This window comes from Crocuta crocuta, unplaced genomic scaffold (genome assembly GCF_008692635.1).
Source record: "Crocuta crocuta isolate KB4526 unplaced genomic scaffold, BGI_CrCroc_1.0 scaffold243, whole genome shotgun sequence".
Classification (NCBI taxonomy): domain Eukaryota; kingdom Metazoa; phylum Chordata; class Mammalia; order Carnivora; family Hyaenidae; genus Crocuta; species Crocuta crocuta.
Window position 1 is genome coordinate 2,146,235 of NW_027529596.1, and position 12,448 is coordinate 2,158,682.

Consider the following 12,448-nt stretch of genomic DNA (forward strand, 5'->3'; position numbering starts at 1 on the left):
CATGACAAAGGAAAAAAGTGAAATGTGTATGCAGCAGTCAGCTTAAAGGAGCCTTTGGTGTCTTTTCCCTTCCACCCAAAGTCCTGAAAATGAGCAGAACCCTGAGGCCGCAGAGGGGAACAGGACGCCCCCACCCCAGCAGGTGGGGGCGGGGAGAGCTGGCCAGGCCCTGAAGACAGGGGTGCGGGGGGTGGGGGGAGAGCCGATGTTAAGAGACCTGCGAAGACCCCTTGCAACGAAAAGAAAACAGAAGATTGCAATTTGCCCTCAGTTTGCAGTAGCTTTTCAGCAGCGACATTCAGAGGCTTGAGGAGGTCCCGCCCTAGGCTAAGGCCCTGTGATGCTAGAGGCCAGAGTTCAACGTCACTTAGAGGAGGGAGGGCGGACTTGGCAACTCTGTAGGGTTGAGAACGTGAAAGCAGGTTACTCAATCACGAGTTAGAAATGAGGTATACGACAGCCCTGGACTTGAGGTGGGCGGAAGGCCCACCCCTGCTCACCCCGCCTTTGCTACTACCATAGAGGAAGGAGGCGGGCCTGCGGTCTAACGCGGGAGGGGGCGCGGGGCACCTCCCCCAGGGACTGAGTGATGCACACACGTGCCCTCGGGCAGAGGCAGGAATAAGTCTGTCTGGCCTCTCCCTCTGTCTGGGGCAGGGGTCGGGGGGAGGCACCCCACTGATGGTAATATGCCTGCAAAGTCTTATGCTCCCTCCTCCCCGCCCCTGCCCGCCCTCAACATGTGCAGCTGTGAACGCACCCAGGCTGGCATCGGTCCCCTCAGTTCTTAGAAGAGTTATGTGCCTTCTGCAGACCCGCGCAGGTTAAGCACCGCGGATGGGGCGGCCCCACACGCCTACGACCACAGCCTTTCCTGCCCTGGGAGGGTGTTCAGACCCTCAGAGCCCTGGGAGGCCTCGGGGGAGGCGTGGCCTTCCCCACCCTGGGCTCTGTCATTTTTCACCGTTTCATTCGAAGGAGATTCCAATTTTAAAGAAGTGTTTGGACGTCTCATTTTCCGCACAGCACTGTATCCGGCTGTCTGCCTGCAGACTCTGGGATATAATGTTCGAGAATCTCAATGCTGCTGCCAGGTTATGAAAGAAGCTTTAAAAGCTGCTTTTGAAAGGTTGTGGCTGATTTAAAACAAGGATGAACAAGTAAACAGAGAAAACGCGGGAGGACTTTGCAGCAGACCTCAATGTATTTTACGATAAATCACTCTCGGGGTCTGAACTATTTGACAGCGTCCTGGGTCTGAACTAGAAGGTGGTGCCGGGTGACCGAGCCCAGTGCCGAGCAGGCAGACCCAGGGACACAGAAAGAACTAGACACTGGAGGTTCCCTTCCGTGCTCCTGTAGCTTCTGGTTCAAGTGCTCTTCCCTTCAATATCCCCATCGCCTACTTACACACCCATCTAGAGCTGTGCAAAGTCACACGATAGTAATACCACTTTCATATCATGTCAGAACCATCAGACTATGAGTAAAGCTTCGTGAAGTTCTGCAACCTGATCAATTTTTGACAGAACAGTAAGAGAGTAATAAATGTCTTTTCCCTTTCTCCCTGTCTGTGCCCCATCAATAACACACCGAGACCATGAACTTCTTAGCTCCCTGGACTTGTGTGCAAAGCCACTGTGGGACAGCACAGCTCCCTGGGGGAGGAGGGGAAGTTCTGGTTTTCCATGTGCACCCAGACGACATCTGGGTGTCATCTGAACTCAAACAGGCTGTCCTGGTCCTACTGATAAGTGTCAGATAAAGGGAAATACAGAAAAAACCTCTATCCCCAGCTTTGGCCCCACCCCCACCCCCATATGCCAGCAACTCTAAGAACATCACTGCTACACTGAGCAACTCTATCCGCCTTTACAGAGCCAGCAGAGTGAACCTAAATTAATCTCTTTTCCAAAGCCAGGATAAACCAAGACGTCCTTCCAAAAGTGGGTGGGGGAGGAGAGAAAAGAGGGGAGAGGAAAGGAGAGAGGCACAGGTGCAGCTTTTCCCAAACCTCAGTCTCTCACTCCTACGGTCTCCGCCTGTTCTGAGAACGTGAGCACGAACAAGGACATGGCGGTGCCTGGTGCCCAAACCAAACCCCACTCACGTGCTGTGAGACGGATGGCTCATGTAAAAAGAACCTTCGGGGAGACAGAGTCTGCATCTGAACGTGGGGAGCCCACACAGTGCGACCCGGAGTCTGGGCAGGAAGGGCGCTCCAATTTTTCCCAAACCAGCATGCCTCACTCCCGTCCCCACCCGGAACCGTACTGTCCTCAGTCCGGCCAACCTACCAATGCCTACCGGTCCCGCCTCGTCACGCATGGGAGGCAAGCAGGCTGGCTTTCAACTGCTCGGGTCGGTCTCACCTCTGTTTGCATCTTTGGTCTAGACCGAATTAAGCCTTGGCGTGAGAAAAGGGAGGAGGGCTTTAAAATGCTGACAACACGAACAGAGGGAGACAAAAAGAACGAGTTTTGCTGGGGTTTCCTTAGACGAAGATGCATCGCGCACTTCTCTGTCCAAATTAAATGGCGCATGTCTACTCCAGCCTGTTTCTCGGCCACAGCCCCAGGTGTCTGCACATCCGTCCTTCGCCCGAGCTCTTGCTACACAGAGAGGTAATGAATCCTTAGGAGGGACTGGCGGGGTCTGGGGGCAAGAGCGGCCACAGGAAGGGGCATATACCTGCCTTACGGGGACCTGAGCCGAAAACACAGCCCACGTGTAACCTGCACGCCACCACCACACGCTCCGTGCGGCTCCAACCACGGAGAGGTCAATGGATCCGCAACCCACTGCAGAAGATAATCAAGTTTCCTTTGGCAAAGACATACGAGGAAAAACGAACACACGTGAGCAACATTTCCCTTCTAACATAATCAATTTCTCCTCTCCCCACCCCCCCCTATAAATTGTAGCCTATAAACAGGATCCCAAATACATACAGCATCAATCAGGTGTATCAGTCGTAATAAACATCAGTTCAACTAAATGCTACAGCTAGAATTATTTCCACTACTTATAAAGTTTATTTCTTTTTATTTGGTTTTTAGATTAAAACCAGGTCTGCAACGCTAAGCTATGCTGAGGTATTTTATGAAGGTGCCAGAAGCTAGCTGTTACCCACCAGCGTTACCTTCACAGACGAAGGCATCACCGTTCGAAAAGAAGAGAGGAGGAGGAGGAGGGAAAAGGAGCTCCAGGTTACAGAATCAAAGTGAGATTCGCTCAATCGCTGCCATTAGCCAAACAAGGACCTGGGGGCTTCAAGAGTGAGGACAATGAGAAGAAAGCACCAGCTCACAGACCATGTGGAAATCCGGGTGTAAATGGACAAATCTGAGAAACAACACATTCCCTGACCTGCTGATGAAATCCTCTCAAACACCTTACTGGAAATCTCAGGGGTGTCCCATCTAACTTCTTTGGATTAAGAAAAGAATGAGACAGGACAGGATTAGTATCAGCTTTTATCGATAAAAGCAGTTTATGTATTTCTCTATTCCTGTCCAAGCTCACATTTGTACTGTGTGAGCCATGATGCAAACCTGCATAATAGTGGATCTTAGGTATTTTTCTTCCAAGAATGGCAAAGACTTTTTCCTTCTCAAAACTGAAGGTAAATGCTAAGATTTCCCATTTTAAAGTGTCATCTTCAAGATGTTTTAAGACTGAAAATGACTTCGAAATGGCCAGGGCTATGATTAGATGAACAGTACCACACGTTAAATGCGATTTATACACGTATACAAAATGAACTCGTCATGGTTACAATCAAATTAATCCATTAATTCTTGCCCATTTGGAGAACTTTAAATTTCAGGTCGTTAGCCATTTTCTTGGTAGCACTGATGGTCTTTTCATATTTTCAGCTCTCAATAAACATGGTTTGAAGAGTAAACCAACTTTAAACGCATCAATTTTAGAGGCTGACTCAATGGAAAAGTACTGGGCCAAAATCTCATAAGGAATTGTTGAGGCTCTTCTTTAAGTGAAGGTTATCAAGCTGCACACTGCCCTCTGGGGCGGCCCGAGGGGGCCGGGCCCGCCACGCACTGCCCACAGGAGGGCGGCAGGGCTTCCCATCGGCCCTGGTACTCGGTGCACACGGGCTTCTCCCGGCTGGCACGTCTCCCTTTTCTTCCTATCCCAATGGGTTTACTTTTTTCTTGGTGAGGATAGAATGGATTGGGAACAACTTTAGACTATGAACTACAAAGAGTTTCTTCGGTAAAAGCCAAGAGGCTCTTCTCTAAGTTTATTATATACACTAATTGCAACGTTTACTATCAGGATTTATAACTTTGAATATCTACAATGATCTTCCATATTTGCAAATGTATCCAGCTTTCCCAGCAATTCAAATAGAAAATTTAATGTTAAAGACTGGGCTGACCTTAAAATACTGTGTCAAGAAAATATCTGTGCTTCTGGATAATATAGACAAGATCCCCACCTTCCCAAATACACGAGGCACAACAGGACAAAATAATGTAAAAAAGAGGTATAATTGTGCTTTTTTCCCCCAACAATGAATGAATTGTGTATGTAGAACAAAACAGCATGATAATCTCACACACACAAATCTTTTAATTAACCTTATTTTCCCTTAAAAAAAAAAAAAAAGGATTGTTAATTTCTAATAATGCTACCATGAAGTCCAGATACGTATGGTCCTGCACAAAATGCAAGCTGGCTATCCCTTTGGCGCCACTGCTGGGCAGCGAGTGAGTAAGCTGGGGCGGTGTTGGTCTTTCTTATCAGACAAATAAAAGGAAGCGCGTATTGTGTCCGGTAACAGAGATGAACATTCTTTTAATTCTACAAAGCTGCCTATATAATTCAGAAACATTTAGACGGATATAGCACTCAACGTATCTCTCACATCAGGAGCAATCACACTGTTCCAGTAAGAGGCCCTTTTCTAGGTCTTTCTGCTCTGCCCTTAGGATTCATACAGGGTATAAATAAAGTTCATGACCAAACTGCACTGCTTGTGATAAGCAGGATTCGATTACATTCACCACTCCCTAAGGGAGGGCCCATTACCCTGGGCAAATACAGAGATATAGTATCACTAAAAATGCATTCAGAATTAGTCTTTGGTTTAATACGTATTCACCAAATTCAGGGATGAAATAAAATTTGCATAAACATGGGGGGGGAGGAAGAAGAATGTACAATGAGTTATGATGACCTATCTGGCCCAACCGTTTAGAAATGCAGAAACCCTACCAAACACCTCTTTTTGGTTGAATGGCCCCCTTAATTTCCAGACTTTCCCACAGAAGGTGATTCAAAGTTAAGTCTGAGTACCTCAGCTTAGGAGATTCACTCAATTCAAAGAGCATTTCTTGAGATGATAAACACAAAGTAAAAAAGGGCTAAAGGTTGAGCCACGAAGCAATATGATGAGGAAAATATCTAGGGATGGTGACGGCAGGTGATGTTCAGCTAAATACCTTATCAACAAGCTGGTTTAGTGTTTCGTGTGTACACGTACAAATGTACTTTTCATTTTACAACTAGTCTTTAAATAAGAAAAAAATGAGAAAAAATTTAAAAGTTACCTTTGTCTGAGGACTGATTTCTTTTAAACACAGATTTTTATGCTGGTTTAAGGTTTATCCTCAGAAAGTGACACACACACACATATGCACACACACACGCACACACATGAAAAGGCAGAATCCCCTTATCCCAGGTTGACTAGAGAACACAGACAGGCCGGGGAATCGAAGACCATCGTCCTGACATTTAAAGCTTAGTATCTTTAAACTATTAAAGTCTGTTGGTGAATCTTATTTAGGAGAGGGAGCATCTTTTGAACCACACAGGAAAACCAACAAGCAAGCACAGCCTTTCCTTGCCCTTCCTCTTAATCCACCGGGTTTGAGTCTCTTAGGACTGGCTCCACACTTCCTTTGGTAGCAGTCTGGGGAAATTAATGCTATAGCCTCTAATCCCGGACGGCGGGTATCCGCATCTCCCTCCCTGAACCCTTCCTCCTACCTTCCCACTCCCAGGGGAGGGACTCCTTATAATGGGCAGCATCACCGATAGCCCTAAAACCGTTTGCACAGACTAACGTTAGAGATGACAATGCGGGATCAAAGATGGAAGTGAACTACGTCAGAGAAGATGAAGAGGAGAAAAATCAGTAACTGACGCTGCCGTTCTATTTACACACCAAACTAAATAAACTAGTTAAAATCAAGTTAATGTCTGCCCAGAGGATATTACAATTAACCAACACAAAAGATTAAAACAAGCAGCAACTTTTATATAAAATAAAGACAAATGAAAAAAGAAATTGTCAGTAGCATCTATCTCCTCAATGTGTCTGAAATGCAAGGTTATAAACTAGTCCATTAGTACAGCAGCTTGCTAAAAATTGACTTTGGTTCAAGCTTAGTTAAAAAAAACAAACAAACGACAACATAAAAAAAAAAAAACCACACACCACACATAAAGAAGGTGGATGGACATTTGTTAGTTTCCCTGCTTGCAGTTCACTGATTCTGGAGGGGTTTTCGGGAAGGTGAAGGGTGAGAAGAGGAAACTTCGGTTGATAATTAAATTCTCTGGGAGATAAAACAGGAAGACAGAAGCAACCAGAGAGACATGAACAAAGAAGGGACTAAAAATGTTTCTGGCCGTTGAAGATGAAGGCGCCTGTCTCCCACATGGGTGGCCACACACGAAAACACAGTGTCCGTATATCGCTGCCTTTCCCGACACCATGAAGAGACAAACAGAATCCAAGCTCTCTTGGGGACGGACATCAGCAGAGCAATCAGAACGAAAGCAACCTGCCCGCTCTCTCTCAGAATCCCAGCTCGAAAGGGGGCAAAGTGTGGTCCTGGGCCACTGGAGATGGAGGCAAGCAGCCACAGACCCGTGGGGAACGTGATCTTGGAGAAGAAGGGGCGCTCAGATGCGCCGCATCGCAGGGATCCAGTTGTCTGGGAAACGCTTTGCTACAGACACTACAGTAATCGTACGCTGGCACAAAGCGGGGCCGCGTCTCCGGGTCACCCTCGTCCCCCTTCATCTACTCCCGTCAACTCTTCCTTCCGACAGGCTCATTTACAACGTCTAGAAACACCCTGAAAACAACGCTAGAAGCGAATCACCTTCTACAGCCTATAGCGGGACGTGTACCGCCGTTCTGACCGACCGAGCTGGAGCGCCACTGATAAAGGAGACACTTGAGGGGTGTGCAAAGTTCCTGCTCAAAGTCCTTCGAAGCTTCTAAAGCCCCCGTGCCCAGCTAGTAAGTGCATTCTCCAGGCACAGGGGCAAGGAGACTCTTCAGGTTAGAGGAATTTGCACGTCGTCCAGCGAAAAGGCAGGCTGCGGCCCCTGGGAAGGGGGCCACGGCAGATGCTTCCCGCCATACCTCTTCGGGGGCACAGACTCGGTGGCCACGGTCTAGCGGAGTCCCTTCGGAACACAACAGAAGGGAGGGAGCTTCCCAACTGCAGTACATCGATTCGCTCTTCGCTAAGTGAATGAAAGGAAGTTCGACTGAAATGCTTCTACACAATGGGAACAAACAACACACACACACCGACAGCAGGAGCATTGCTCAGGAGACAGGGGTCGGGGGAGCCACCAAGTCAGGTGTCTGCAGTAGTCTTTGCTCTTCGGAACCAGATCCTGCCCCGCGACACGCGCGGCCGTCCCCACGGCCAGCAGAAGGCGCCCCGCTGCACCGCAGGACCTGGGCCTCAGGGTCATTCACTGATCTGGGGGGAGTGAGAGCTACAGTTCAGCAGGAACCCCTTCCTACACAAAAGTGCTCCGAAGGCACCACCTGATGGGGGAGGGGCGTGTGTGGGGCGGGAGTGTCTGCACACACTGCCATCAGCTTCTGCACCAAGCCTCTTGCATAAGTGGCCAAAGAAAATAATTTTCTAGCACCTCTGTAAGAGTCATCAAGGACATTCCCCGCAGGTAAGAACGCAAGTCTCCCCTTGCCCCCAGCCCCTCCCTCCCCACAGTGTGGGAGCTCACTGAAATAGGATCCAGGAGCAAGAGATAAACATGTCCAAACTATATATATATATAAAAAACAATAACAACAACAATAATAATAGAGATACAGTAACACAGGCCTGCCTAAATTGTACCAGTTAAGAAAGGAACCCCCAACGCAATTGATACGATTATAAACACCTTGTTATGACTTAATGGCCTGTACAACAGACCCATAAAAATGATTTTTTTTTTTAAGAAAAAAAGAAATTTAGACGAACAAGAAATCCCCTTCCTATATCGGAATTGGTAACCCACCTTAACTCGTCATCATGACTGCTGGAAATGAGAAGTAGTCCTTTCACTTATGGTTTTGATTTTTTGTTTCTGTTTTTTTTTTTTTTTTTAAATTTTTGGTTAGAAAGTTCTCCAATCCATGAAGCAATCCTGAAAAGACAGTGTTTTATTACAAAATTAGGCAAATGTTGTCCCGTCTCCATCCTGGTTTCTCCTCTCCTCCCGTGCCCCCCCCGCTGCTGAAACGCGCAGAGGGAGCCGGTCACGCGGTCCGGCGTCGGCCGGGCTGGCGGCCCCGCTCACTGTGCCTTGGAGGCGGTGGTGGTGGTGGAGGCAGCCCCGCTGGCGGAGGCCACGGTGAAGAGAGAGTTCTGGACGGACTCGGCGNGCTGGTGAGCAGAGAGAGGTTCTGAGGGTTCAGGAACAGGGGGGCAGTCACGATGTTGGGGGCGCCTCCTGCATTGGCAAATACCAGGTTCCCGGTCGCATCCAGTGACGTTATTGGAAGCGAGCCGCCAGAGGCAAGAGCTACAGACAAAACCCCCGAAACAGGCAGAAAGGAGAACGTTAAAACCACCCTGGAGAAGCCGGGCAACACGTCACCGCCCCCGCCTGCCTCCGCCCCAGGTGGGAACAGGGCGGCCCTCTGCTTCACACTCCGCCGCCCGTCGCCAGACTAAGCGTAGTCACACCGCTGGAAGCGCCGCGGCGGCTGCACTCCCACCTGCCTACCGAGCGCGAGCCGGGCCCGTGGGAGGGAGAGGCAAGAATGACCGCGTGAGAGCTCCGCGGCCGACTCGGACCCTCAACCTCATTCTGTCTTCCTGGAAGGAGTTACGGAAGCTGGTGGTTTTGTTTCTAACGAAGACTGCTGATTTTACGCTACTTCCGTTCAAAAGACAACCTAGCTGCAGCGACTGGGGCACTAAAACACAATGCGCTTTTATCAAACGAACTGGCATTACTGATACATCTGGGCATTTCGGTATGAGGGACAAGAGGGAACCCACCTTTCAAAATGGCTTTAGTTTTAAAATAATTACACGTTGCTAAGCGCAGTGTAAGGTGTAGTTAATTTTTCACCTGCTGAGGCACCACATTTGATTCCCAGGACTCAGACAAAGGAGAATGAGGAGGGCGGCAGAGATGTAGGGACACGGGCGGCCTTCGGGGGTAACCTAAGGTTGGGACTTGCTTTGATGCTCTTCCATTACAGCACCCGAATTACTCTTCCACAGAAAGCAGTAACGAACTTTACTTGTAAATAATTGGCACTCTCATTTAATATCTTTTTCTGTTACCTGCAACCCTTCCCATGTCCTCCCTCCCCTACAACTACATTTTCACCTGCAGATTTGAGGGGCTCCCTAATGGCATTATTTGGTGGCTATCTGGGGCACCCGGCTGGCTTACTTGGAAAAGCATATGACTTTTGATGTTGGGGTTGTGAGTTCGAGTCCCACTTTGAGGGTAGACATTACTTAAATATTTTAAAAATTGTGGGGGGCACCCGGGGGGGGGGTCAGTGGGTTGAGCATCCAACTCTTGATTCTGGCTCAGGTCATAATCCCAGGGTCATATGATGGAGCCCCAAAGTCAGACTCTGAGCTGGGTACAGAAGGTTCTGTGCTTAAGATTCTCTCTCTCTCTCCCCCCTTCCTCCCTCTCCCCTGCTCATGTTCTCTCTCTCTCAAATAAAAAATAAGAAAAAGTAAAACTCCAATAAATCTAGATTTAAGAAAATTCTGGTTGACTGCGTACACAACGAGAGCTAGAGGGACCAGAAGGAAGTGTGACATGGACATGACTATACACGGAGCACCGGTCAGTGAGACGTGGTGTGGCTTGAAGTTTTCTGAGATTCTAGGATCAGGGTCACAGAATAGTTCTAGATCTCCCCAGAGAGAACTTGTTCTCTACTCAGCGGTGCCCTGGGGAAGGCACCTCCCTTTGTAGCATCACTACAGCCCAGAGGTACACACTCATTTAAGAGAAAAAACGATTTATCACAAATCTTATGCCGAAAAGAAATCCTTGCATACCAAAAGGTTTACAGCTTGAACCATCAATTTTACATATGATACGGTCAATGAGAAAGTCAATATAATGTAAGGTAATCAATCTAATGATATATCAGAAGAAATCATTCTATATATATATAAAGTATGTAGAAATATATAATGTATCGAGAAGAAATATGTATTCGGTCATCTGAGTGACCAAATCTCTATTTCTCAGATATATGTGGTCTCCATCCACAGTCTGAAAACACTTCAGAGCCAGAAAGATGAAATGGGTCTTGGTATCAGTGAAGGTAACTTTTGGGTCCCACCCGAGGGCACGGACTAGTTGCCCATAGGACCAACCACGTGATCTGAGGGCTAGAACTTTCAGTCCCACCCCAACCTCACGTGATGAGAAGGGAACATGGAGCTTGAATCAGCCAAGGGCCAATGACTTAGTCAATCATAACTGGCCATGAAGCCTCCATAAAAACCCAGGAGGACAGCTTTTGGGTCTTTTCTGGAGCGCTTCCATTTTGGAGAACCAGAATACTTCTACGCACCACTGAGCCAGGCCCCAAACGGAGGACAGAAACTCATCCTATGTATCTCTTTATCTGGCTGCTGATTCGTATACTTTATCATATCCTTTAATACACTGGTAAATGTGTTTCCCCGAGTTCTGTGAGCCACTCTAGCAAAGGGACAGAATCAATCTGAGGAGGAGGTGGCGGGAGCCGCCCATCTGTGGCTGGTCAGAAGCACAGGTAATGAGAGGCTGGGCTTACACCCGGTGTCTGAAGGGGAGGCAGGGGCAGTTCCGTGGGACTGAACCCCTGCCCTGTGGAATCGGCTGCTATCCTCGGTGGAGCGTGTTAGACACGGTGAAGTTAACCCCTCAGCTACCCTGCTGGTGCCAAGAACTGCCTCGTGCGGGAGCCGGGCCAGGAAACCTAGAAGCACAAGTCCTGTCTTAGTTCTGTCCGGAACTCATACCGTCTGTGAGACACTAACCTTAACTGAGGTTCGGTAGGAGCTTATTTTTGGCTCTGAGGACTCTCATTTAAGTAAGAACCGTTCAAATTTTAAGACACACACACACACACACACACACACACTCTGATAAATACAGTGATGTCTCAGATTGTTTTTCCAGAATCACATACACAGCAGCTTCATATGTAAAGCTCAGAAGCTCAATAAGGCAAACCCTTCGCTGTATGGAACGAGTGCACTTAGACCCATCTTAGACTGGATAGCACGCGAAGGCCAAGAGACCCTCCTGGGCTTGGAAAAGAGACAGTCCGAGAAAAACACGTTCTAGACTGACGGGATGTGCAGAAGGCAGGGCCTGACCATTACAAGCCCTCTCCAAGTCCAGATGACGTGCTGCCTCTCGTTCGCAGGTGTGGGGCTGGGGACTTTCTCTTGGTCGTGTCTGCCTGGGGTTCGGTCTTGCCACTTAGATACATTTATCAGGGGAAACTCTGCCTCTGAGGCTATTCACACAAGAAGATAAATGCCAGCGTAACTTCCTGTTTGTTGTTTGTTTCTTACAACACTCCACACTAAGCATATTCCCTGTTCTTACAAACTAGCACCTATACTTCCTGTAGAAGGTTTTCTTACAAGGACGTTTTCCTGGTCCTCAAGTCAGTCAGCATTACCAAGTCAGCCATTCGCCCCATCACCTTTACCTCGAGCAAATCAAACGTCCCTCATTAAAAACAAAAACGAAGACAAAACACCAAGAGCCAAGTCGGGGCGACGTACTGACCTTGGATGGTTGCCAGTGTGCTGTTGCTCATGAGCGCCGGGCTGAGAGCACCGCCCAGGGTCCCTGCGTTGAGGCTGAGTAAGGCACCGCTGCAAGCGCAGAAGAGCAGTCGCGGTTACATACACGCGGGCGCGGCTGCCGGGACCCACACCCAAGGGGACGCCCCGGACGCGGGTTACTGCCGAGCGGAAGGGCCCAAGACCCGCAGTCGTGCCGCCTCTTCTTCGAGTCCCCTCGTTTCTCCCCCAAACACCACACTGGAAAGTGGCCCTTACTGCTGGGGAAGCCACAGGACAGGCCCCAGCCTCGTCCGGGCCTGCCGCCGGGCAGCGGTGCCGAGGGGTGCCGCGGGGCGGTCCCGGCCCGCAAGGGGCAGGCGGCTCGA

The 12,448-nt window shown here is 48.8% G+C and overlaps 1 protein-coding gene across 1 annotated transcript in view; it reads right to left on the reverse strand.

The window, feature by feature from the left end:
• Nucleotides 1-8,431: 8,431 nt before the first annotated feature.
• The window catches only part of POU2F1 (POU class 2 homeobox 1), a 67,251-nt gene continuing 63,234 nt past the window's right edge, over nt 8,432-12,448 (reverse strand). The window contains 3 exon segments of the mRNA XM_077761764.1: nt 8,432-8,671; nt 8,674-8,811; nt 12,064-12,173. Coding sequence (XP_077617890.1) covers nt 8,583-8,671; nt 8,674-8,811; nt 12,064-12,173 — 337 coding nt within the window. The 3' untranslated portion in view covers nt 8,432-8,582.